At 41.0% G+C, this 27,448-nt stretch overlaps 2 protein-coding genes across 2 annotated transcripts in view; both read left to right on the plus strand.

Annotated features, from left to right (window-relative positions):
• Positions 1–6,167, plus strand: part of LOC118814074 (serine/threonine-protein kinase WNK2-like) — a 78,456-nt gene extending 72,289 nt beyond the window's left edge. Inside the window, exons 28-30 of the mRNA XM_036579736.1 lie at positions 2,094–2,138; positions 2,729–3,036; positions 3,444–6,167. Of these exons, the coding sequence (XP_036435629.1) occupies positions 2,094–2,138; positions 2,729–3,036; positions 3,444–3,803 (713 nt within the window). The 3' untranslated portion in view covers positions 3,804–6,167. The remainder of the gene's footprint in view (positions 1–2,093; positions 2,139–2,728; positions 3,037–3,443) is intronic.
• A 1,913-nt stretch (positions 6,168–8,080) lies between these two features.
• brpf1 (bromodomain and PHD finger containing, 1) overlaps positions 8,081–27,448 on the plus strand; it is a 29,320-nt gene continuing 9,952 nt past the window's right edge. Inside the window, 13 exon segments of the mRNA XM_036578940.1 lie at positions 8,081–8,353; positions 9,688–9,919; positions 9,921–10,465; positions 11,729–11,918; positions 13,991–14,278; positions 17,860–18,371; positions 19,578–19,749; positions 20,278–20,409; positions 20,521–20,649; positions 21,317–21,698; positions 22,585–22,893; positions 23,819–24,097; positions 25,232–25,379. Coding sequence (XP_036434833.1) covers positions 9,728–9,919; positions 9,921–10,465; positions 11,729–11,918; positions 13,991–14,278; positions 17,860–18,371; positions 19,578–19,749; positions 20,278–20,409; positions 20,521–20,649; positions 21,317–21,698; positions 22,585–22,893; positions 23,819–24,097; positions 25,232–25,379 — 3,278 coding nt within the window. The 5' untranslated portion in view covers positions 8,081–8,353; positions 9,688–9,727.

Here is a 27,448-nt window from a genome sequence, read left to right on the forward strand (position 1 = left end):
TACTATACTCACATTTTCACCTGTTTTTCCACTCGTCCACCATGTTATCCCTCTGTCAGCTCTTCAGGCCCTTGGTTTATGTACCTGTATTGTTTTCAATCATTTTCTTTCATACAAACGCTTTGTGCGCCGCTTCTGCTTACCAGATAATGTTAACCCTGTCTTCCCCCAAACATGGGCCTTGAAACCTTGAACTCTTTTGAGAGAGTATACCTGTGGGTTTATGCCAAAGCCTTTGTATCTTCTGTACATGTGCTTTCTTTCTTTCACTAATCGTCCCCGGTTCGCTCGGGTCATGTTTAAAAAAGAAAAAAAAAAAAGTCCCCATGCCAGCGTAAGAGGACGATTGGCGCTGACTCATGTTTGGATTCGGAAGACGTGCATGCCAGAGGCACGAGCCAGGGTCACTTTGGGAGATCATCAGGGCTGTATTTTGAATTCTTACCTCACTTCTTCCTCTCTGGCTCTCCACTGCATGACTCTCTTTAAACAAAGAAAAGGCTGCCTCTGCTACTCAGTTTTGTAGAATTTTATGTCTCTATAATTTCTTTATTCTGCTTTAATTGCTTTAATAGCAGCACTTTGACCTTGTTTCTTTTAAGTGTAGCTTAATTTCAACTTTTTCTATTTGTTTCCTTTTAGTTCTGTTAATATATGTATTAATATATTTACAGCCCCACCCCCCAAACTGATTATACAAGTTCTTACTCTCACTTAAGCTCAAAGCAACATTGCAATTCATGTTTTTTTTCCATGAGGTGCAAAAAATAGGGGTCTGTGAAATGTTCAGTATACTAAATTTAGATCTCATTTGTTGCCAAGAGACAAAGAAGTTTGTCATCTGCTTTGCCTTGGATTTGCTTAAAGGACAATTTCAGTATTTTCTTTTTTCTTTCAGACCTTTTACATAACGGTGGAGTTCTAGGAATATACTTAGTATCTGTTGGTCCATAAACTAGCCTTACTCTTACATACCCATTTTAAACCCATGAAGTTCTTTTTGGTAAACTGATGAGTCCTGTCCATTGTGTTGGCAGCATAAGTATAAACAAGCAGTCAGTTTGCAAGTATAATCAAGTCTTTTAGCCATAATTATCAAGTAAGTCTCAAGTGTTGAATTTTAAGTCTCAAGAAAGTCCCAATTCAGTGAGCCATTCAGGTTGTATCCAAGGTCATGAATTTTGGTGCTGTTTTGAATTTAGTCTTGAATATTGGCACAAAGGTATATGAGAATTTTAGAATCTTGTTTGTAAAATTGAGACTTTACTGTCAAAGTGGCTATTCCTAAGTAAAAAAGGAAGCCATGTTATCATTAATCAAACCAGCAAAATCTCTTTCGTCTTTCGTGAAACCTTTATTGAATGACAACATGCAAGTAATTTATCATTTAACTTATTGCACATTATATTTTACTGAAAATGCAAACAAAGCTGTTGCTTGATTGTAGCAGTATAAGATTTTTTTGCACAGCTTTCATATGCATTTTTTTAACTTCAGTTTCAGCTTGTTAATGTGATAATTGATGCTGAAATTTTAACTACAAATCTAAAATTCTTGGCTTTACGTTTCTTTTAGCTTCGAATTTACCTTCCTCACAAGCTTCCTTCCTCAAAAAGGCTAATCATTTCCTGTAATTTCTCAGTGTTTTAGGTTCCATTACTTATATACATTAGCCTCGTAGTTCCAGTCCCAAAGTGAGAAAGCTAATATGTCCTGACTTATCATTTACAATTGGGGTAAGAAGAAAGATGAGTAAATTTGATTTCATGCTCCTTTTATTAGAATGGTAGACATGATAGGGCTTCAGTCTTTAGTCATTACACTAAGATTTATTCCACTTTCAGCTTTCTTTTTCTTATTTGCGAACTGCCCCTCAGAGTCCTTTTCTATGATCACCTGCACCCACCTCCCCCAGCACCCAACATATACTGGCTAATTAAATCTCCCAGCACCTCCTTCTGATCCTGTTTCTATTCACTGATTGGCCGCTGTCTTTGGCTCTCCAGCAGCTTGTCCAATGAGCTGTGTGGTGTGCATTGTTTCCTGCCTCCCCCCCTAACCATGTGTGTCTGTATTGTTTTGCCTTTCTATAGGGTCCACTCTGAAACGACTATGTCTAGGCAAAGAGCGCAGTAGTAGTAACTATCCTATTTACTCTCTTCTGCTGTCCCCTTTTCTTCCTTACGTTTTTTTTTCTCATCCTCCCTCGACTTTCTTCTTTTAATTTTTTCGTTCTGTCTTTGGGCATGGCCACTTATGTGAGTGCTGCAGTCTGCTTCGTGTGTTCGCAATAGAGTGTACAGCAGCGTTTTGAAAATGTAATAATGAAGTGTTTTGTCACTTCATTTATTTAACTTTTTCTATTTTTTTCCTAGTGCATGGCGATATGTGGTGTGACTTCAGTGAAGTGCTATTTCTGTTATTTTTGTGTGCATCTTTTGATTTTTTGACGTGTATGTTTCAGCAGTCATGCTAGTGGGTTCATTCATAATCTTTTGGCTGCTTATTGCATCAAAACAGTTAAAACTTAATGCATAATAGGCAGATATTACGTCTTAATTGGTCAAATGTAATTAACCATTCAGGATCATGTCTGTTTAGTGTAGTTGAACATGTTGACGTCAGTGAGCAGCCAACTGATTATCGACAGCTCAGGCAAACGAGATTTCTAGGCTTGCTTATTCATTTATTCATGATAATTTTTTAAATTGTCAACTGTCTCTTGTAGGGTCATCGCACAGCACTGGTGCCACCCCTGTGACCTCAGCATCCAATCAGCAATCAGTCCCACCCCCTGTGGTTACGCCTGCACCTGCTCCTCGGCCAATCACAACACTGGCTCAGGCTCAGACAAACAACAGCAACAATAAAACCGGGACATTTACAGATGACTTGCACAAGCTGGTCGACGACTGGGCAAAAGAAACACTTGCTGCCGGCCCTCAGCCACGGCCTTCTCTCAACCAGATCAAACAGCAGCAACGCCATCAGGACTTCAAGGCCACTTCCATGCCTATGGGTGGAGCCACAAATCAGGTACGTTTTGTTCACCATTTTTTTTCCCAAATGCCTTCCCAAATGATCTGTTAAGCACTTTTGGAGTTGGATTAGTTTTACCTGGCAGGGTTCTGGTATGTAACATGCAAAGTATTTGACTGGCTGACTGGTACAGGATAGTGTATCTTTAGTAATTTCCCCAAAACGTTGGCAACATTGACTGTGGTGCATTTAAAAACAGCAATACTGCTGCACTTTCTTCCAAATATAACCTTATTATTATAGGTCAGTTATTTTCTCTCCTGTGAGTACCCTCTCTCCAGTTATCCTTTCAGCAATGTTGAAGGATAGGCAGAAACTGGAGTACCTTCTTATTACCACTAGAGGGCTACATGTGGTTGTGACAGTATCCTTGTTTATGTAGTCTCTCGCCTTCTTGTGTGCAGATAAGGCCTCCAGTCCCTCCAAGCTCATTGCAGTTCCAGCTGCCGCTTCCCTGCCCGCTCTCAGCTGCTCTGGGTCCTGCAGTGCCCCCCGCCCTCAGCACCACCCCCTCACCTGTCCTCCAGCCAGCCGGCTACCTGCTTCCCACCGGTCCTTTTGGAGGGGTGATGCCGAACCCTGGGTACTCAACCCAGTGGCCTGGAATTCCCTGTCCAGTTGGCACAATGGGGCCAGTGAACATGCTTGGCACGGCGGGTATGGTACCCTTCTCTGCATTGGCCAACCCTGCACTGCAATCGTTTCCCATGGCGTTGAATGGCTCGGACACCCCCGTGTGCCCTGGCAGCGCTAGGACTGTGTAATTATGTCACCAGATGTACTCCTGCCCATTCTACAAGCAATGTTCTGGGCCAATAGCTTCAGTAACTTGTGTTTCTTTGTAATGCAAAGCTATGTAGTCTTGAGTTGATACCCATTCAGTGGCCCATTCAAATCAGTCTCTGGTAAGAGGTTTGTTACACCAGAGTCCTGCATTCAAATACCGTGTGGGGTTACCCTGGCCTCACATTGAAACCACAGTACCCATAGTTCTTTTGCATTGGTCCAGTGGTAATGATGTCAGTAACATCCTGCCTTTGACGGCAGATGCACCTGTACATAACCCCAGAGCCTGTAAATAATGTGTGTATGTGCACGTGTGCTTGAGCGAGTGAAAGGAAGTCTGCATTTGTCTGTAATATCACTATGGCCTTTATGAATTCTACAGCCATAATTGGTCATAATCTCATGTGGTCTGTTTTTTGTTTTTTTGTTGTTTTTGTTGTACTTTTCCACCACAACTCAGCAAATCACTGTTTGACAGGCCTAGTAGAAAGTAAACAGGAAGGTGGTGGCGACCAGAGCTGTAGATAAATGAACACTCAGAGAAACAAATTATTTCAGGAACTCTAGAAGAATCTATTTAGAGTTTTGTTGATCTACCTGTAATAGTAAAAAGGTAGAGCACAAAATCTCAACCTGCGTTTATTAAACTCCCTAGATATATAGCTCTGGTTGGTACCCTAATGTTTTGTTTTTGTTTTTTTAAATATAAGACAGTTACTGCTGGAATTGGCCACCAACACAAAATGCAGTCTCAGACCACATTGCAGATTCCCTACATGCAAAAGAGACATTCAAGGAGAATGTAGTGCCTTGGTAACCAAACAGATTTCCAAATATAAATCAACAAGCCTCCCTTCAAAAAGGCTGGCACTTCCTTGAGTTACTAGGAATCTCCTGTTTTTAATGCAATATCATTTTTTTCTTCTCACACTTCCCACCACTTGAGTTTTTTGTTAGATTGTTTACAATTTTAAAAGCCCTTCATGTAAAGCACTGCATGAACCATCCTCTTAATTTAGTATCAAGTGTAAAACAAAAACCTTTTGGTTTACGGCCCCATCGCGAAGCCGTTAACAAGCACAATGTGAGAATTCGCAAATGTTTATACCAACATCGTAACCTCCTAAAACGTTGGCCACTTGCATGCTTTTGCTGTCTTGATAGTGGACAACAAGGGCCATACCATCGCTGTAATTACATTTGTGGAAAAATGAACTCAAATTTCATGTGGTGCTTGTTTCATGTTGTGCGTGTTGAGGCAAAAACAGCGCGTTTGCATGCTCATTGTAAAGTTTACAAGTTTACAAAATTCAGTCCATTCTATTAGTTTGTAAAGATGGGGATGAGTGGCTTTGGACAAGTTGTGCGTGCATGTCGGAGGTGTCTCAGAATGTAGCAGTTGTGTAAGATAGGGAAAGTGTAGCTGCGCAGATTTAAGTGCAATTCCGCCCTCTTTCACGATAAAAAAAAAAATGAAAAAGCAAGAAAAAAAAAAAGAAATAAAAAGCTTTCAGAAATGGCCTTGCCACAAGCCTTATCCACACACCAGGGGCCAGCATTGACTTTGGCACTGTACAGGACTGCCTAGTGTTCCATACACCGACTAATGTGAGTTTAGTTTAAATTAGATTTCTATGATTTTTTTTTTTCCCCTTGTTATAACTTACAACTATATTGATTAGCATTTTGCATTGGGTGTATTGTTTTTTGTGTTTTTTTTTGTTTTTTTTTCCTTGTAGGGCAGTGCAATCAGTAGACTTGTTTATATGGTCTAATAACTTTCTTAGCATTTTTTCAGTGCTGCTAGTGTGTCCTGACTGATCTAATTTAGCGGTGAGCAAATGAGCGGTAAAATGAGCGGTGAGCAACAGTGACTACGCGTACAAGCACACAGTTCAGTGCACAAGGCAATACATTAACTCTAGTCCAACAAACTGACCAGGTTATCTAGATATTATGTAAAGTACTGAGTATGAAACTTAATGTAAAATCCAGCCCTAAGCCATGTGCAGATACAAATACCACACTGTGTATGTGTGTCACAAATAGTTGCAATTGACACATGCTTTGCCCATAAATGTCTTCTTTTGTAGTTGAGATTGGACAGCTACTCAGAATATTTGGCAAAAGTGCAGTTCAAATTATTGCCGTTTTTGGTTAGAGTTACTACGTAACATTGACTCTCTACACTGCTGGGCTGGCCTAAGTTGCTAAAGCTAATCAAAACTACGCAGGCTGGAAACAATAAGTTAACAATAACAAGTTTGCTACCATGATGCCACCTAGCTCAATTACACAGCAAAAAACTACAAGCGTTTCCGAGTTTAAACCAGCTGCTCCAAGATGTTTGTGGGCAGAGCATGGATCGGTCATGCACCTGATTATTTCTGCTTTCTTTTGCAATTTTTTTTATTTTCGAATTATTATTTTGTTAGGGGTTAAAATGGCTTTGGGTCTGATTTTGAGCAGAATGGCCTAGCTCCCTGAGGACACTGCTATATAACTGCACTTTTCCCCTTCCACAATCGAAGCCTGATCTTTGCAACTCAAATACTTTGACCAGCATGGTCAGGCTCTCCACTACACAGTTCCTATAAATGGAGCCACTTTTTTCTACCCCGTGTTTGAGGAGGTCATGAAACCGTGGTTCTGCCAAGCTGTGAATTGTACAGGTTGCCTGTAATTAATATATGTATAACTCCTTTGCTTTGTATACCTTCATTTTTGTTTTCCTTTTGGGGCCTTTCCCTAGTGTACATTTTATTATTCCATCAATTCAGTTTGAATTGGACTTTTTATATAGGCTATTATGCAGAATCCTCTGCTTTTGGGTGAAACACTTCTAGTAAGAGATTTCTGTCCTCTGTTATTTGTTGTATTTTGCATCCACTTTGCCAAGTCTATTTAAACCTTTAGCAGATGTGGAACTGAATTATTATTTATTGTTAGTTACCTTTTTTCCTCATCAAAGCTATGTTCTTGATTGCTTCTGCCTAGAGTACACCTCTCTCTGCATTACGTTATTCAGCCCAGCCCAAACAAGCTGCACTCCGATCACAAAGACTCTGTATATGTTTAAAGAAATAAATAAACATAATTTTGTGCTTGATAATAGCATCCTGGTTTTGTGTGTCTGTGTGGTGTTTTGTTTTTTTTTAGTGCAGAGTGTTGGCCAGGTGGATATGGTCTGATGTTTTCAGGACATTTTCTGTTCCTGTTTAAACACAACCATTTTTACTCCTTACATAACTGAATTTAATTGTAGAATTTTTTTCTTATTACTTTCTTTTTCTGATTGCTTTCCTGATCTCACATTTAGCGAAATAGCCAAATCTACATGAAGCAATATATAGAAATATTTCAAATGTAAAGATGACAGTGTGTTCTGTCACTACCCAACCCTGGTGCTTAATATAGTGCATGTCCTTCAAGTATTTCTTTGCATATGTGATGCACAGGAAAGAAGGTATGCAGATTCTTTGTTTTAAACATTGGAAAATAGAACTGTGTCTCTGCATATGTATATCCTTCAAAGGAAAACTAGGGATAAGCAGCATGTACAGTGGAATGTCTTTTTTTTCAGCACTTGAGAGACTGACACAGCTATCAGTGTATTTATTAGGTTACTAGAATAGGCTATCTATCTACAGTGATAGAATTAAAAGATTGCCATAGAAACCTTGTGAAAAATACTTTAACATTCTATGGATTTTTGACAAATATCAGTTTAGATAAGTATGCATTACATGGAGTTTATTACATACTGAACACTGGTCAGGGGTAGATAAAAGAGCAGTAAACAACACTACAGAGAATACTGACCAGTTAAATCCCAAGCAAGACCGAGATTAAAGTGCATAATCAATGGTTGAGATGTAAACAACATCCATTTAGATGTGATGTCTGCTATCCAAAATGACCAGTGTAAAATAGTTTTGTAATATTGAGAATACTAAAATGGTGATTAGTCTGATTAACATACGTTTTCTTTGAGTAGTATTTTCCACAGCACCCTGCATTCGTCTCTTTATACATATATATATATATATATATAAAGAACGGGCTTACACAGAAATAAGTACTAAAACAAATATTCCTACGGTGGGCTAAAAAGTCGCTCCCATGAAAGGCAGCACCGCTTTAACATAGTTATATGAATGATCTCCATTGAGCTCTGTGCTACTGTGTGCACTATGTAAACAGCGCCCCCTGTCGGTGCTGCGCTGAAGCGCTCAATTCAAATTAATGGCGCAAAGGATTAGTCGATCAAACTAGAGATCCGCATTAGCACATTCGTTTATTTTCATAGCCTGACGGAAATATAGAGAAACGGTGATACGCTTTCGTTTTGTCCAGTATAATCGCCCAGTGTGAACTACAGCGACCTCTCTCCGTCAGAAACGGACACAGAGTGACATTCGCGGAAGAATGTGCTCGTCTACGGCGACGTGAAAGTCGTCGCCTGATTCGTAGATCGGTGGAGTTCAAAAGAAGGAAGTAACGTAGGCGATTTTTTTATCCGGCACATGTGCGTACTACTTACTTGTTTTCATAGAAACTAAAATCTCAAGGCTTTCTGTTAGTGTTTTTTTATATTTATTTATTTTATACAGTTAGGGTTAGGTCGCTATTTTGCCAGAGCCCATCGTGTGAAAATGGCGAATGTGCAAACACGCGCCTATGGCATTCAACTGTAGCACCTTTTGTTCGCATTAGTTCCTGTATTATCTTCTGTAAAATTAAAGCACCTGATATTTACCCTTACTTTTTTAAATCAGTACAGTCAGGGCCGTCTTCCTTTAGATTCGCTAATATACAGGGGAGCAAGCCAGGAGTAATTTCTGCCCTTCTTCGTTGGAACTGAAGGCTGGATATTGATATTGTGCTGCCGTTGACAAGAGACAGGAGGAGTAGTGAGTGTTTACTAGTTCCTATCTGCAATGGTTGCGGGAATATACTGGGTTAAATAGGAGTTCCTCGAGGGTCTTGTTGAATTTACATGTGTGTGATGCGGAGAAAGCTCTTTTTCATTTCCGCGAGGACGCTTGAGCTACACTAGAAGCAGTTAGCCGCAGTTAGCTGCTAGACCTTCGTTGCAGGACTGCAGTAAACCATGGTGATACTACTAAACAATACACTTACTGCGAGCCTTGTTTGAGGGAAGTCTGTACCGACTTTTAAAATACATTCACAAACTTGAGGCCTTTCAAACTCGTATTTTTCAACTGTTGAATGGGCGTCGCTTTAATGTCCTGTTAAGACGCTGAATGAAGGGAGCCAGTGGAGGGAAACGTTGTTACGAGATGCTCTGCAGCTACACACTCAAAACACTGACCGAGCTGGACACGTCTTGCCATTTTAACAATTTTGATACCGTTATTTTTAGGCATTTCGGGTTATGCTTGAGGTTTACGTAGCCTACGTTGTGTGAAGACGTTAGCTCAAACTGCATATTTCCGAAAACTTAGCCAACGTTTGTTGTTTACATCAAGCTGGTGGCACCTGTAACTTATACCTCATCACTGTTTAACGGAAATTTAACTTCAGTGACAGACGAGCTTATTATAAATAACACGCCAGTACATTTTAATTTAAAATGGTACTTTGTGAGGGATATTTTCAGCTGTTAACCGACTGGTCATCTTCGTTTGGATGACAGGACTGTGCATAGGAACTTGTTTGCGAATAGTTTGCTAGCCAGTACAGTGCAGAGTTGTCATGTAACTGACCATGCTAGGCACGTAACTATTATGTATTGATGAATACACAAAGGGTTCACTGCTCTTGACCTTATTCGTTTACTTATGTATGTATTTATTTGTGAAGTGGAGACTAATACATTACACTCTTTCCCTTTTTCAGATGTAAGCTGGACTTCTCCGCTGCAGGGTCCGCTGACAGCATGGGGCTGGACTTTGACGTGAAAACGTTCTGTCACAACCTACGGGCCACCAAGCCGCCCTACGAGTGTCCTGTAGAAACCTGTCGCAAAGTCTATAAGAGCTACAGTGGCATAGAGTACCACCTGTACCACTATGATCACGACAACCCCCCTCCTGCCCAGGGCACACCCCAGAAAAAACGCAAGGGTCGACCCCCCACGAGTCTCCCTGTCCGGCTCGGGAGACGGGGCTGACTCTAGTGGTGGCCCTGGGGTTCCTGGACAGGGTGGGACGCCTGGCAGTCCGGCAGACCACTCTGAGCGCTCTCATTCTCCTGGCAGGGAGACGATGACGTATGCCCAAGCTCAGCGCATGGTTGAGCTGGAGATCCATGGCAAAGTGCACCGGATCAGCATCTTCGAGGACCTGGACGTAGTTTCGGAGGAGGATAGCGAGGCCGAGGACGCACCCACATCGGGAGCGGGAGGCTCCACCGCATGTAATGGGGGTGATGGAGGTGGGACTGAGGGTGGTGGCAACGGAAAGGACAGGCCGGACACTCCTGCAGCAGCCAATGGGGGGAAAGGGGCGGGGGCCACACCCAAAGCAGGCAAGCACAAGAGTAAAGAGAAAAAGAAAGAGGGCTCACATCACCATGGTAGCATGCCCGGTCCAGCTGTGAAGCTGCCTGAAGCAGTGTTCCGAGAGCTGGATCAGGAGAGGCCAGATGCACCACCACGTCCACTGTCTTATTACAGGTAAACATGTCCACACAAAATGAAACTTGAAATTACCTCTAATTTAGAGTGTGTACAAAATAATGGAAATGCCACATGAAATACTCATTGGCTGTTTTATCAGCTGCACCTACCATAAAGGTGTCTTTTGTAGGTTTGCATTTACTGACTGTAGGTCATTTGTCGCTGCACAGTTTATCAGCCACTTTCTACTCGATCATCAATAAAAAGGCACCACCTATATTTTGGGTTGAGGACCATTATTAGCACAGCAGTGAAACAGTCATGTGGTGGCATGGTAGTGTGTGTTGGGCTGGTACAAGTATATCAGGCACAACGATGTTACTGAAACCTCAGTGTCATGGCTGGGTTTCAAATAGTCTTCCAGCCAAAACCACCCAGACCACAGCCTCTACTTGTACACTTACAAGGCACCAACAAAATAGGTGTGTCTAATAGAGAGGGCGGAAAGTGTAAACTTAAAATTACCCCAAATTTAGTCAGTCAGCCAAGACCTGTTTAGTGTTTTGCGCCTATGTGGTGCTACTTTCAAGCAGCTTAGTGCAGAACTAAAGAAGCATATTGCAGTCACCAAACATTTCTTGGGCAATCTGCTATATTTGAGGTCAAGGGGAAAATTGTGTATATTTGATTGTAGCCAAGACCCGTCCAGGGTGTATCCTGCCTTCCGCCCAATGACAGCTAGGATAGGCTCCAGCACCCCACCGCGACCCAGAAGGATAAGCGGTTTAGATGATGTATGTATGATGTATGATTGTAGCCAAACTATCGCTTTGTGTGTTGTAGTGTTCACTATAGTTGATAGTTGTAAGTTAACCATGGTCATCTGCAAACTCCTTTATAATTGCTCTCCTCCAAGTGAATTCAGCTGTCTGAGCAGGAGTTCGAAAAGACTTGTTGGCTGTCATCACATATCTAAGAGAATGCATCTGTATGCCTATTATACTCCCAGACTGGTTGGTATTGGAAGTTTGGGGAGTTTTAGACAGCAGGTGGGAATTGCTGAGAACTGGTGCTGGGGAAATAATAGGCCACAAATTTTCAAATAAAAAATTATGTGAGATTTTCCAAGCCGAGACAGAACAGGCTGTTGTGATATTTACTTGTGATGTGATCTGATGTTTTACCTTTCTGATGCCTAATGCAGTCAGTACAACTTATGGCATCATATGTACCAGACGTTGTCTTTGATTTGGGCTTATATTTCACACTTACTAAAGCTCAATCCCTTCCTCTTTTGCCTCATTCATGTTCTCCCCACAGGTACATAGATAAGTCGGTGGAGGAGTTGGATGAGGAGGTAGAGTACGACATTGATGAAGAAGACTACATCTGGCTGGACATCATGAACGACAAGCGGCGCAGCGATGGAGTAACGCCAATCCCCCAGGAGGTTTTTGAGTACCTGATGGATCGTCTGGAGAAGGAGTCCTACTTTGAAAGTCACAACAAGGTTTGATGGAGATCTTCAGATACTTCTAACTGTTGTTTAATCTCATTTCAGCAAGATGAATGTGAGAATGTTCACCTCAAGTGGTTACAGGAATACTTCACCTGATGATGCTGGTATATGCAACCAGTTAGCTTGATCTCATGTGAGCAGTGCTAATTGGCCCCTGTTGGCTATCATTCATTGTTGGCAGGTTTATAGTATTTCTAGGTGGATTGATTCCTAAAGTATTTAGTTCTTCTTTCAACCATAGAAACACCTCTGTTGTTGTAAACATCTGGTGACTTACTCTAGCGCAACCATGTAAACATCTCTGGTGACTTCCCCATTATCCTCCAGCTGTGCTTATGACACACACGGAGTATGTACTGAATAATAGAAATGCCACATAAAATACTCATTGGGCCATTTTATCAGCTACACCTACCATAAAGGGGCCATTTTATCAGCTACACCTACCATAAAGGGGCCATTTGTAGGTTTGCATTTACTGACTGTAGCTCATTTGTTGCTACACACTCTCTGCACAATCATTAATAGAAAGGGACCACCACTGATCAGATATATATTTTGGGTTGTGGACCATCGTTAGCACAGCAGTGAAGGAGTCATGGTGGTGGCATGGTAGTGTGTGTTGTGCTAGTACAAGTATAGGCACAGCGATGTTGCTGACACCTCGGTGTCATGGCTGGGCTTAAAATAGTCTTTCAGCCAAAACCACCGAGACCACAGTCTCCATTTGTACACTTATAAGGCACCAACAAATTAGGTGTGTCTAATAGAGAGGACGGTAAGTGTACACAATATTTAAAAACTCCAGCAACACTGCTGCATCTGATCCACTTGTGCTAGTGCAGCACATTACCATGCCCATATCAGTGCAGTACTGAGAATGATCCACCACCCAAATAGTACCTGGTCAGCAGCGGTCCTGCAGTAGTCCTTTTCAGTTAATCAGTAGAGAGGGAGCTGATCAGTTTTGCAGTAACAGTGGGTCTACAGGCAGTAATTGTGAAACTACAAAGTGCACCTATATGGTAGGTGAAGATGATAAAATGGCTAAATAGTAAGGTTATTTCACTGTAGTGTTAACATTATTTTGTACACCAACTGTATATCGCTGTGTTATCTCCAAAATGGTAAGGGAAAAACCTACTTTACTTTTAATGTAAGTCAATGGAACCAGACATTTTGGGTCATTTCTTTTTTGCCCATTCATCATGAAATTTACACATAATGTAAAAGGTAACAGGTATTTTCAAATTATGTCAAAAAGTGAAAAGCATCAAAAAAATGGAGATACGAGGTTTTCTTCCGACAACAGTGATATTCTTGTTAGCTAGAGATGTCTGAGCCAATCAGGCATATTTTAATGGATCACTGTTGGCTATATGAAGCCTGATCCAATTCCAATCCTTTGTTAAGGTCATAAAAAAGTAGTCAAAAACAAACAAAACATATCCGTAAACATTTGGTGTTAGCTGGTATGTGTCTCTATATTCACACTTGCTTTCTGCATTGGTGTAAACAAGTTATTTTTAAATACCACAAGTCATTATTTGAACTAATCAGCCTTCATTAAATACCTTGGAAGTAAACCGTTTTTGCCTAGTAGATTAAAAAATTCGAATTTTCTAAGAATGAAATTACAGGAAAAAATCGGTTTTGAAGTCATCAAGGTGTGTTTCCCACTGCATGAACAATCGGTATACAGTCAGATATCTTGTTCTACAGGGAATACTGTTTGAGCTTGGGAAATGGGTACAAAATCTTTAACCTCTCTATCTCTTCCCTGTACATTTTTAGTGGATACGCTTACCCAGAGCAGCTTAATATGGTAGACAAATGCGGTGTTAGCATTCTTGCGTGTATTCGTGCCTGAACAGGGAATTGAATCCTTCTGTGTGCAAGGAGGCGGAGTTATCCAGTGTATCTGGCTGCTTTATGCATATTATCACTTGAGATTTGCATGTGGCGACATGTATTGGAACAACCCTGTTAAATGCTTCTCCATTTGGTAGTCTCTCACTCCCTCTTCATTTGTCTTCCCAACTGTCTTGATCTTTCCCATGCAGGGTGACCCCAACTCTCTGATTGATGAGGACGCTGTGTGCTGCATCTGCAATGATGGCGAGTGCCAGAACAGTAATGTAATCCTGTTTTGTGACATGTGTAACCTGGCTGTGCATCAGGAGTGTTACGGGGTGCCTTACATCCCAGAGGGCCAGTGGTTGTGCCGCCGATGCCTGCAGTCGCCCTCCAGAGCTGTAGACTGCGCCCTCTGCCCCAACAAGGGTGGAGCCTTTAAACAGACTGACGATGCCCGATGGGCACATGTTGTGTGCGCGCTGTGGATACCTGAGGTGAGTGTGTTTGTGTTTGTGTATGTGTTTGTGTGCTTGTGGGTTGTGTATAGTTAGGTGTTAGATTAGGCGGAAGTTTCAGCACCCTTTATTTATGTGAATGGCAAGCAGAGCTGAGCCGCTGTACTATAATTTATCATGCCATAAATAAAAATGTGAAGCATTTCTAACACAATCTGTAAGCCATTTCATTTTTTGTGATAGACAGCTACACTGCAGAAGCCACCCTTTTAATGTTACATAATCAGTTGTTCTTCACAAACATGCAAGCATATCATGAAGCCTTTCTGCTGTTTTGTGTTGCTTCTGCTTACTACATAATCACTTCATTATGACTAAATTACCTAAAAGCCTAAATTATTGGCATTGTTTTTTCCCTGTTGTAACATGTCTGAAGCAATTCCAAAGCACTGAACAAGTAACTGGGTTGCCCACACAGATCAAATTGTCACCACTGAGTTAGCTAAGTCGAACATGTCTTCATACAGTAAGCCTATTTCAGATGAACTAATATTTCCTAAATTTAATGCAAATTTGTGTAATTATGTTTACTCTTACGCCAACTGTCTGTTCCTAAATGCACTAAAAAGCCACACTAGCATAACTAGATACAGAAATATAGACATAATTATATATATGCAAGCTTTCAAAAGTTTGGAATCACAGTTTCAATAGTTAAACCAATTTTGTTGCAGATACACGTATAAAATGATTATACAACCCCAAAAAAGTTGGGACGCTATGTAAAATGTAAATAAATGTAAATGAAAACAGAATGCAATGATTTGCAAATCTCATAGACCCATATTTTATTCACAGTAGAACATAGAACACATATCAGACCTTGAAAGTGAGACATTTTAGCATTTCGTGAAAAACATTAACTCATTTAGAACTTGATGGCAGCAACGCGTCTCAGATAAGTTGAGACAGGGCAACAAAAGGTTGGAAAACAAGTGGTACTAATAAAAAAACAGCTGGAGGAGCAATTTGCAAGTGTCTCACATGACTGGGTATAAAAAGAGCATTTTAGAGAGGCAGAGTCTCTCAGAAGCAAAGTTCACCAATCTGCAAAAAAACACATCTAAAAATTGTGGAACAATTTCAGAAAAATGCACCTCAATGTAAAATTGTGAAGACTTCTGGAGAAATCTGGAGAAATCCCTGTACGCAAGGGACAAGGCCGACGGTCAATATTGGATGCTTGTGATCTTCGGGCCCTCAGGCAGAACTGCATTGAAAACATGCATGATTCTGTACTGGAAATCACTGCATGGGCTCAGGAACACTTCCAGAAATCACTGACTGTGAACACAGTTTGCCATGCAATCCACAAACGCAAGTTAAAGCTGTATCATGCAAAGAAGCCATATGTCAACACAATCCAGAAACACTGCTGGCTTCTGTGGGCCAAAGCTCATTTAAAATGGACTGAGGCAAAATGAAAAACTGTTCTATGGTCAGATGAATCAAAATTTTAAATTCTTTTTGGAAATCGCGGATGCCGTGTACTGCGAGCTCAAGAGGAGAGGGACCATCCAGCTTATTATCAGCGCACAGTTCAAAAGGCTACATCTCTTATGGTATGAGGTTGCATCTAGAAAGGCAGTATCAATGCTGAACGGTATATAGAGGTTCTAGAGCAACATATGCTCCCATCCAGACAACATCTCTTTCAGGGAAGGCCTTGTATATTTCAACAAGACAATGCTAAACCACATTCTGCATCCATCACAACAGCATGGCTTCGCAGAAAAAGAGTCCAGGTGCTGAACAAGCCTGCCTGCAGTCCAGACTTTTCACCAATAGAAAACATTTAGCGCATCATGAAACAAAAAATCCAGCAAAGAAGACCCAGAACTGTTGAGCAGCTAGAATCCTACATCAGACAAGAATGGGACAACATTCCTCTCCCAAAACTCCAGTAACTGGTCTCCTCACTTCCTAGGTATTTAGAGACTGTTGTTAAAAGAGAGGATGCTACACAATGGTAGACACGGCCCTGTCCCAACTTTTTTGAGATGCGTTTCTGCCATCAAGTTCTAAATGAGTAAATGTTTTTCATGAAATGCTAAAATGTCTCACTTTCAACATGTGATATGTGTTGTATGTTCTATTGTGAATAGAATATGGGTCAATGAGATTTGCAGATCATTGCATACCATTTTTTTTTAATTTACATTTATTTACATTTTACGCAGCGTCCCAACTTTTTTGGAATTTGAGTTGTATTTTGATGCTAATACTTTAGTTTTAATCACATTCCCATAATGCTAATGCTGAAGGCTCAGTATAACACACAAACCATATTGTTCTATTTTTTGATGTGAACATTGAGTTCTAGCGTAACTCTTGTGTAAAGTGACACTTTAGTGTAATCTTCACACTTGTGTGTTGTATTTGTGTACACTTTGAAGGGTGCTTTTTGATGTGCTGGCACAATATGTAGGTGTCTGGAAAGTTGTGAAGTGGCTGCTAAGATAAAATTCAGAACATTATACACTGTTACTTGCTACTCACCCTTGTAGACTGTACAGTGATTAGGCTCATCATAGCTGAGTTTGACCACTACGGGATTTGTGAAATGTGAGTTCAGAAACATTAGAGCACTGACAGAAAACTGTTTAGTAGGGCGGCACCATAAATCATATTTTTATCACAATATGCACAATGTTTGTTAAGGGCTGCGATGCACACGGCACCATAGTGATGTAACAAGGTTGGTGGTTAGCAGTCCAACAAGTGCCTTCCTGCGCTGGACTTGAACCCTGCTGTTCCTGAACTTTGTGATTGTAGGCCGCAAACACTTGTGGAAAAAGCTGTTCAAGGAATCCTGACTGGACCTCATTTATGTTCTGCAAACTACAAATTGGCCACAAGGGGGTGCCATTAGCAGTCAGATAGCTTTTGATGCTTCATAAGGGCAGTGCTTTACATCAGTATCAGTTTGTCCTTTTTCAGTCTTACAGGGCACAAAAAAGTGCTTGCAGTTTTGATTTGAGTAGCCATTAGTATTTAATTATTTTTATTATTGCCAATAATAAATAGTGCTTCTGTTTTTTTGTTTTTTTTTCCTATTTGCTTAAAGGAGAGGTTAGTTAGACTAAAAAGTCTGTACTTGAGGTACATTCTGTCAGATACACTATTTTAATAATTGTTTATTGTATCTCCTATTGCCATCTTGATATCCAAGTTTTATTGAACATCACATTTTATGTCCAAATCTTGCTGCCCTGGTATTTCAAATACTAAGATGGTCTGACTGAGAGACTTTGTCCTGAGCACTTCACACCAGTTTGCCTTAAAAAAGTGATGATCTGTCACAACCAACCACAGTTAATATATGCAAGTTTGTATTAAAATATTTGATATCAGAAAATTGAAGCACTCTTGTGCACATGTAGCTAATGTAGCTAACAACTAATGGAAGCTTAAAGCCATTCATTAGCACTGCACAAACTTGCCTCAAACCACAGTAAATTGTTAAGTAGTGTCAAGTATACTTGCGTATTGCTTATTTCCTATCTCTCTTAACTTCTGTCCTCTTCTTCTAACCTACTTGATTCTCCCTCCATCCTCAGGTCTGCTTTGCCAACACTGTCTTCCTGGAGCCCATTGACAGCATCGAGCACATCCCGCCAGCACGGTGGAAGCTGACCTGCTACATCTGCAAGCAGCGTGGCTCGGGCGCCTGCATCCAGTGCCACAAAGCCAACTGCTACACGGCCTTCCACGTTACCTGCGCCCAGCAGGCTGGCCTCTACATGAAGATGGAGCCAGTGCGCGAGACGGGCGCCAACGGCACCTCCTTCAGTGTCCGCAAGACAGCCTACTGTGACATCCACACCCCTCCAGGCTCCGCCCGCCCCTTGGGTGGGGTGGGCGGGGCCAGCACTTCGCACAGTGAGGGAGAGGCAGAGGACGAGGAGGATGTGGGTGGAGTTGGCGAGGAGGAGGGGAAGGGGTGGAGCTCAGAGAGGGCCAAACGAGCCAAGGCCAAATCCAGGAGGAAGATGAAGAGAGCGAGGAAGATTCTGGCAGAGAGGAGAGCGGCCGCACCGGTGGTGTCTGTGCCATGCATACCACCACACAGGTAAAATCACTTCTATGTCATGCAAATACACAATTCCTTAAATATTTGTTGGGTTCAAGTCGTATTCAGATTGCACATTCGGGTTTCTCATAGGCCATATCCCACCTGTAACAGACTCAATTCACATCACAATTTTAATCACCAACATCCAGTGAGAGCAACAGTGGCTGCTTGTTTCAACCAAGAAGTGTATATATGAGATACACTAACACAACAAACACTAATACACCACTCCCATGTCAGTATCACTGCAGTGCTGAGTATGATCCACCACCCAAATAATACCTACTCTTTGGTCTTATGTGAGTCATGACCATTGAAGAACAAAATTATGCAGAGAAACAGGTGGACTACAGTCTGTAATTGCAGAACTATAAAGTGCTCCTATATAGTAAGTGGAGCTGATAAATGAGCAGTGAGTGTAGACGCAAGGATGTGTACTTAATGAAGTGGTCAGTCTGTGTATATCTCATATTCAATCAGTGGTTTCAACTCCTTTGTTATCATTGCCTTGTTGTGCTCGTTCATACAGCTCATGGATTTTTGTTACAGTGGAGGCTCTCAAGAAGAAGCTGTTCATATTATTTTAAATCCATGTAAAAGCTGTGTTTGAAAGTGAGGGCTACAATTACAGATTCTTTCATAGAAACATACAGCATGAGAGAATCTGTATGAATTAGCACATTAGGGCAGAAGTCACAGATGAGTTGGAATTTTGGTCAGAACATGCAGCAGCTGTTGCTCTTACTGAATGTTAGAGATGAAAACTTTGCTGAAAATTGCAATAAAGGGCTTTAGCCTGTACTACTACAGGTGTCAAACCATGAAACGTGGTTATGTCCTTGAAAAAATGGTTGTGTTAATAATTTAACATGTCAGGAACAGTGACTTATGGTACTGATCATGCAAATATATCATCAGTCCTTTCTGCTAGTTCCTGTTGTTTCAGCTTTCTACATAATTAGCTAATTATGTATAAATTAAAATGTGTCCTGTGCAAAAGTAATGACACATTTTCTGTATTTTTTTTTTCCTAGTACATGTAATATATCATGACTGTCTATCAGAGACTAGTTTGGTCAAGTTCAAACAGACTATTTGCTGCTCACATTCAAAACTCATTGCTATGGATCTCCCCTCTTTTTGTTTATCTGCATCATCTCTCCTTCTTCTTCCTCCTCTCCATCTCTCTCTCTCTCTCTCTAGGCTAAGTAAGATCACAGCCACTCTGACAGTACCCAGAAAGAGTCAGTTCATGCAGAGGCTGCATGCCTACTGGACCTTAAAGAGACAGAGTCGCAATGGTGTCCCCCTGCTGCGGCGGCTGCAGACACACCTGCAGTCCCAGCGCAACCCTGAGCCCATTCCTATAGCCACGGTAAATACACGCAGTCATTCCTATGTCATATACAATCCTGAAGTCTGTTCTTATTGAAGCAGCTATGAACACAAACATTAGCACTAAGCTAAGTCAGTCTACTCTGTGCAGTTTAGGGTCCTAGTGATTCTGTTGATGTGTTTAAAAGTTTGGTTTTCTGTGATTCATATTGTGAATCCTACATCAGACAAGTTGTTTTGAAAAATTGTTTTTTCTCAAACCTTTTTTTTTCCTCTGCATATTTATTTTACACTAAACATACCTAGGTAACTTTCCTAACTCTCTGGCGAGTTTTTACCATTGTGAATGAAAAAAACTAGACTTCTCCTTCTCTGACTAGAGAGTAAAAGGTGTCACCTGGTGTACTTGAGTATTAACTGTTCAAAGTTCAAACATCTGCGCTAATAGCAGATTGAGGAATATGATGGAATAATCATATAAGTACATTTATATAGAAAATCCTGTTTTTATGTCTGAATACTGTAACTGCACTTTATTGACACTTGTTTTGTATTTTTGTGTGAGTAGAGGGACAGTGAGGAGAAGCATGCAGCACTGAAGGAGCAGCTGAAGGCATGGCAGAGACTCAGGCATGACCTGGAGAGAGCCAGACTGTTGGTGGAGCTCATCCGAAAGAGAGAAAAACTCAAGAGGGAGGCGGTGAGACACACACACACACACACACACACACTGTTTTCTAGTTGAAGATTCTGCATTTGACTCAACAGATGCAGGTTTCTGCGTGTAACTATGATTGTTGTCTTTATGTAGATTAAGATTCAACAGCTGGCTTTGGAGATGCAGTTGACTCCATTCCTAGTGTTGCTGAGGACAACTCTGGACCAACTGCAAGAAAGAGACACCAGCAACTTTTTCACTGAGCCAGTCTCACTGAACGAGGTAAACCAGTTCTACCTATAACAAAAGAATTGGGTCAGGTGCATCTTTACCATTGTGTAACATCATCTTTCCCTTTAACTACACTTAAAAATTGTTTGGAGATGTAAGACACCATCTGATCCAATTTTTTTGCCACTCTTCTTCAGCTGTGCAACGGTACAGGGTCTTCATTGTTGTATTTTGCTCTTCAAAATGTGTTATTAATAGGAGACTAGCACTCACACTCTCTGATGACGCAGCTATGCTGTTGTAACGTGCTGTATGTGGCTTAGTGTTGTGTTATGCATACTTGTCCTGGAAAAAAATATGTCATCTAGAAAGCATGCTCTAAATTATAGAGCTTTTAAACTTTATGCTGGTAACAATCTTAATTGTCTTTTTTTTATCTTTGGTCTAAAGAAAACAGCGTCCATTATTTCTGTAAACAATCTGGAAGGTTGACTTGTCATACTATAGTACGTTTTCTCTGTGCATCAGTACAATACAGACTAGCTTAAACCCAGAGAAGTTGGCAGCATTTCTAAAACATAGCTTCTGCTGTGTGTAGTACAGTCTTAACTTGCATTTGTGTATGCAGGCACAAACTTTTTTTAATAACACAACAGTTTGTCAAAGTATTTCTGAGCCCATGTCTGCATGTCTCTGACTCTGCATGTCTGTCTCTTAGGTCCCTGACTACCTGGATCACATTGAGCGACCGATGGACTTTCAGACCATGAAGCTGAGTCTGGAGTCTCATCACTATCTCAGCTTTGAAGCATTCGAGGCAGACTTCCTGCTCATCGTCAACAACTGTCTGAAATACAATGCCAAAGACACCGTCTTCTACCGGGCGGCACTGCGGCTGCGAGAGACGGGGGGTGCTGTTCTGCGGCAGGCTCGGCGTCAGGCAGAGCGAATTGGCTACGATTATGACACGGGCATGCATCTCCCTCGAGAGCCCAGCCCTGAGTCGCCATGTGAAAGAGAGAGAGAAAGGGAGAGGGAGCGGGAGAGAGAGCGGGAGCGGGACAGAGACAGAGAGAGATCACCTTCCATCAACGAAGATGGTGAGTTGGTGATCCAGCATTTACAATGGTGGATCTTTATGTTGGTTTATATGTATTTTGCTTTGATTTCTTCTTTCCAGAGCATTTGATTATTTTTTTTCCCCTCTTTATTTTGCTCATGCACACCTGCTGCTGGTAACTTTGTCATATTTGTACTCAGACAAGGAACTTACAGCGAGGGCATAAAATGCAACCTTAGATAAAGCTATTTGATATCACGATGACAATAGCTAGAGCAATAAAAGCACTATTCAACTAATAACAACTAAGTGCAATTTACATTAGAACACTTTACATCAGTTCAAGCCCAGCTCAGGGAAGCACTTGTTGCGCTTCTAGTGCTACCTTCCTGCCAGATTTCGCAGAATCACTTTGGTACCCTGTTGAAAACTTCCTTAATGATCTGCTTGATGCAAAGCAGGCTGTTATTTTAGAAGGAATGTGTCATCATAGCTGTAGGGATGTACTCAGAATGCCCTGCCAAACTTACTCAGCATGATCTGGCCTGTATGTTAATTAGCTTTTTGTTGCAGCTCGCAGATTGATGGGGTGTTCAGTGCTATGCTAAATGGACGTTCAGTTGCAAATGTTTTGTTTGTGGGTATGTGAATTTTTACAATCAGACCACACCTACCCACACATTCACAGTCCATCACTTACTGTTGATCCTCTTTTGAATGTTCCAAAGTTTCATATTAACTCCACCTCTGGATTAGACATCAGCATTCTTTAGTGCCGCACAGGGTTCAGTTGGTGCCCACTTAACTGACGTCACATGTGAGTGCCAAAGTGCTTTGCATAGCCAAATTAACACAAAACATTGATCATTCATCCCAGTGAATACAAATAATTGTTTGTTGCCTTCTAATTTCTCTTTTTCTCTCAGACCTGCTCTTGGCTGAGAACTGGCGCAGGTTGCCACTGGAGGAGCAGCTGCGGATCTTGCAAGAGCGGTTTGATGAGGTCAGCTCAGGAAAGCACAGCATCGGCCGTTCGCGGCGAGCCAAAGCCCTGAGGAAGGAAATGACTGTAATTAAGCGCAAACTAGCGCATCAGCGCGAGGGGATGGCCGGCATGGCAAGCCGCGACTCGGGGGCCTCAGGGGAGAGGGGCTCTGTGCTAGCGCATCACACCTCAGGGACCACCCGTCACGATGAGGGAGGGGAGAGCAGCAGCCAGGAGATCGGTGGGAAAGGTGACTTTGTATTTGAAAATGCTAGATGCCGTTAACGCTGTATGAATGTTACTATGAATGGACCAATGGAGATTGTCCAACAGCTTTTTACAGACATATGCAGACGTTTTGGCCCTCCGGTCAGATGTCATTTTTTGTGAAAATAAGTACACATCCTCTACAGAGAACACACATATGCACATTTTGATGCTTAATTACTGTTTATTTGTTAAATTTAACATGTTGGAGGCAAAATATTAAATGAGGCCTGTGCAGAGTGTATTATCTCTTATTTTCACTTCAACAAAATCTGTCATTTGAACGGCTGTTTTCAAACTGTTACATACAACTGTACGTTAACATACAGTGGGTTCCAAAAGTCTGAAACTGCTATTGAAAGGGCTTTTGTTTTCATTCAATTCTAATGCAATGCAAGGTTTTTCATACAAATTATAATATCAGCACAACAATATGCCTCAGAAGTTGAGTCTTCAAAATATTTACATGAATTTCAGAATATTTTAGTATTTACTGTGTCCTCATTTGCTTTAATGACGGCGTGTGCTCAAGCTAGCAATGAACTCCAAGTTTGTGCAAAAGCAAGAATGGTTAACTAGAAATAGTGCAGAATCTGGAATATTTCTTCATTTTGCTTGTCATGGCTTTTCTTTGTTTTTTCAAAATCTTCTGTTGTTTGTTTTCAGGGTTAACTGAAGAAATATCTCAAATTTCCAGTGTAGTTTGAGTTTTGGGCCCCACTATATATTAATTAAGAAAATTTCTACTGTTATGTTTTCTTTCGACAGTGATTGCAATGTACAACATACGATACATGCTAACTGCTTTTAAGTCACAATGAACTACATAATGTCAGACGTGTACTACATAATAAGCTGCAAGATACAAGTTATTGACCCTGTTTCTCTCTTTCTCTCTCTTTATCTAGATATCAATGCATCTGCCTCCACACTGGCCTCTGAAGTGGGGCGCAGAACTTCTGTTCTCTTCTCCAAAAAGAACCCAAAGGCCACAGGCCCACCCAAGCGGCCGGGACGGCCCCCAAAAAACCGAGATGCGCTGCACAATGTTGGGGGAGTGAACTCCAGTCCTGTAGGCCCCCCACAGCTCCCCCTGCTGACCTCTGTGCGGCAACGCAAACGACCCCGCAGTCCCCGTTCCAGTACCAGTTCTGAGAGTGACAGTGACAACGAGCACCTGCTACTGGGTACATACACACTCACACATGCCCACACACACAGTCTTGTAATGTTACCGTTATGTGGAGGTTTTTCTATTGAGCTATACACCGACTGTCTACTTTCAGTACACCTTGTTTCTACACTCTTTATCCATTTTATTAGCTGCACCTATCATATAGATTATCCTTGTAGTTCTACAATTACAGACTGTAGTTTATCTGTTTCTCTGCATACTTTTTTATCCACTTTTTACCCCATTCTTCCACCTGTACCAGCTGTGGTGGTCCTGTGGGGGTCCTGACTATTGAAGAACAGGGTGAAAGGGGGCTAATAATATATGGAGAGCAAGAGATGGACTACAGTCTGCAATTGTAGAACTGTAAAGTGCACCTGTATGTAAAGTTGAGCTCATAAAATGGACAAAGAGTGTTGATGTAAGGAGGTGTACTTAATGAAGTGTCTAGTTGCTGTTTATTCATATATAGTGTAAAAATCCAGCTCTTGTAAATCCATTCATACAATTGTATGCAAAAGTTTGGGCAGCCTAGTCAAATATGGTATTTTGTTGATTTTTGAAGTGAAAAGAAGTTAACACATTGTCCACAGAGAACACACTTCTGCACATTTTAATGCACATTTTTTGCTTAATTTTACATATAACTTAAAATGTGGTTAAAAGTTTTTTTTTGTCTTACTTTTTTTTCAACATGTGAAACAAAATAAATAGGTAAAATGTTAAAACCGTGGTAAATATGGTTAAAATGAAAAATGTACACTTAAAATAGCAGAAAAAATTAAGTTTGTTCCCTGTAAGGAGTATGTTAACTTATTGTCACTTAAATCAGCACAACGTTTATTTGATTAGGCATGTTTAAACTTTTGCATATGACTCTACACGTCCATAGTGTTGCATTTAATCAATGGCATGTTGCTTTTTACCTCTGAATTTAACATAGTGCCACTGGGCTTAAGCTAATTTTAAATTCTTTTCAGTTTTGTTCCCCAGCACTTAAAATATACAAGATCATATACTTGCCTCTTCCAATGCTTTAAGATGTTAATTGCATTATTGTATAACACCATATCACTATGAACTTGTGCGATTTGCCTTACTGGAGTCTAAATTCGAACTAAATTTATTATCACTCTCTGTCTTGCAGGTCTGCCCAGTAATGGTTTTGATGGAGGCAGTCAGCCAGTGACAGAGAGTTTCCGTGTATACAGGAATGAGCGGAGTTTGCCTCGCTCCAGCTCTGACTCAGAGTCTACCACCAGCAGCAGTAGCAGCGCAGCTTCCGACAGAACCAGGTACACACAAACACACAGACGCATAGAAAGTCACATAATGCTATATATAATTTACGTGTGTTGGCCATCACTGCAGTAATATACAGGCATATACTGTGTAACATTTTAGAACTGGGCTGGCTTAGTAGAAGGCTGATATACCGGTTTATGACGGTTTATGGTTAAAATTCTTTTTAAGGTATTAGTTTTGTGAAACCCCTGTTTAGCTAAATGGCGCAGGGATATCGGTCAGGGATATTTAAGCACTTCCTCATCTCCTGCTGTGTAGTGAGTTGCAGTCTGAGAGAATCGGGTCATCAAGTGGGTGGCCAGTAGAGAGAGATATGAAAAGAACGGCCGGTCTTTTGGGGTCAGCATTTAGCTTAGCATAGACAACAACCTGCTTGCCTTGTTTCTGCTACCTTTCACACCACCTGTGGTGCCACCTCCTTCGGCCAGCTTCAACACAGTAGTTTCAAAGCCTGGTCCCTTCTGCTACTGATAGCATGAATGACTTCTAATAAAGTGTATGGGATGCTCGTGTGAGACAAACAATTTTAGAAATTTAGATGTTAAACTCCCGTTTTTCCGAGTCCAGGGAAGCTCTACTGCGGTCTACGCCTTTTAACCATATTGCCCACTAGTAGGCTGGTCTGAATAATTTGAATACTTGAATATTCTTTCATTACATTTTTTTAAGCCACAAAACTAAACAAGTCAGTGATTGTTATTATATGGAAAATGTTAGAAATAAATAAACCTTAGCTGGTTCAAATTAACCCATTGTAAATTCATGTAGGACATCCAAATCACCTCACCCTACAACAAACTGCACCACTTTCCCTTCAGCCATTGAAAAAAAGAGCAAAGATGCCTCAGAAGACACATATGGGAGCACTTTAAATCATCTGTTTTTTGAGCTATCATACATAATATATGCAGCATATATATTCAGATTTCACCCAGGCCTAATCACTGGCCTTATGATTTAAGTCAGTGCTGTGTTGGAGTGAACTGTAGCTTAATTGCTGGTTTTGAAAAGCTCCTCATTTGATTTCTTCTGTTATTTAAATCTATGTTTTTTTTAAGTGCTCTTGCTTGTCTTACCTTTCCTTGAAAATGACATATGTAAAGTGTAACCATAGTAACAGGCATTTTGATTACATTGCTGTAAGGGGTCTAAATAAGATGAGAAACTTGCTTAAACAGCCAAATTGCACAACAGTTCACCATTTAGAATGATTGGAGCCATTCTAAAACAAATCACTTACATATTATGCATTCACTCACCCAGAACTGTGCACCAGACATTTAAAGACCTCTTAGAAGAAATTTTCCTTTATCTTCTGGTCACTGTTTATAGTTACTAATTTACCACAAGTAATACTTGTACAAAATTTTTCCAGAAGGTAAGGTCTGCAATCAAGTCAGTAATAAGCATAAAAGATGTGGTTTTCATTTCCTGTAACCTTTAAAATGTTTTTTAAAGTGACTGACTAATACACTTTGAATCATAGTTTTGAAATAAGTCAGAGTTCATGAATAAACAAAATTCCCACATTTTACTGTTAATATAGGTTTCTAAATTAAAAGTGCTGTGCCTGTAACTTCTCATACAGCTGTCATCTGTGATGGGTGGTGTGCAGCCTCTGTGAATAATGACCCAGATATAAAATAAAATGTGACCGTTTATATGCTGTTGGAATGCCATATGATCATTTCTAGATGCCCACCCTTTCTGGCATTATTTCTTTCAGAAAGGTGAACACAGGTGTACGGTTTATGGTTAAAATTCTTTTTAAGGTATTCGTTTTGTGAAATCCCTGTTTAGCTAAATGGCGCAGGGATATCAGTCAGGGATATTTAAGCACTTCCTCATCTCCTGCTGTGTAGTGAGTTGCAGTCTGAGAGAATCGGGTCATCAAGTGGGTGGCCAGTAGAGAGAGATATGAAAAGAACGGCCGGTCTTTTGGGGTCAGCATTTAGCTTAGCATAGACAACAACCTGCTTGCCTTGTTTCTGCTACCTTTCACACCACCTGTGGTGCCACCTCCTTCGGCCAGCTTCATCAACACAGTAGTTTCAAAGCC

The sequence above is a fragment of the Colossoma macropomum genome, unplaced genomic scaffold, assembly GCF_904425465.1.
Source record: "Colossoma macropomum unplaced genomic scaffold, Colossoma_macropomum, whole genome shotgun sequence".
Classification (NCBI taxonomy): Eukaryota; Metazoa; Chordata; class Actinopteri; order Characiformes; family Serrasalmidae; genus Colossoma; species Colossoma macropomum.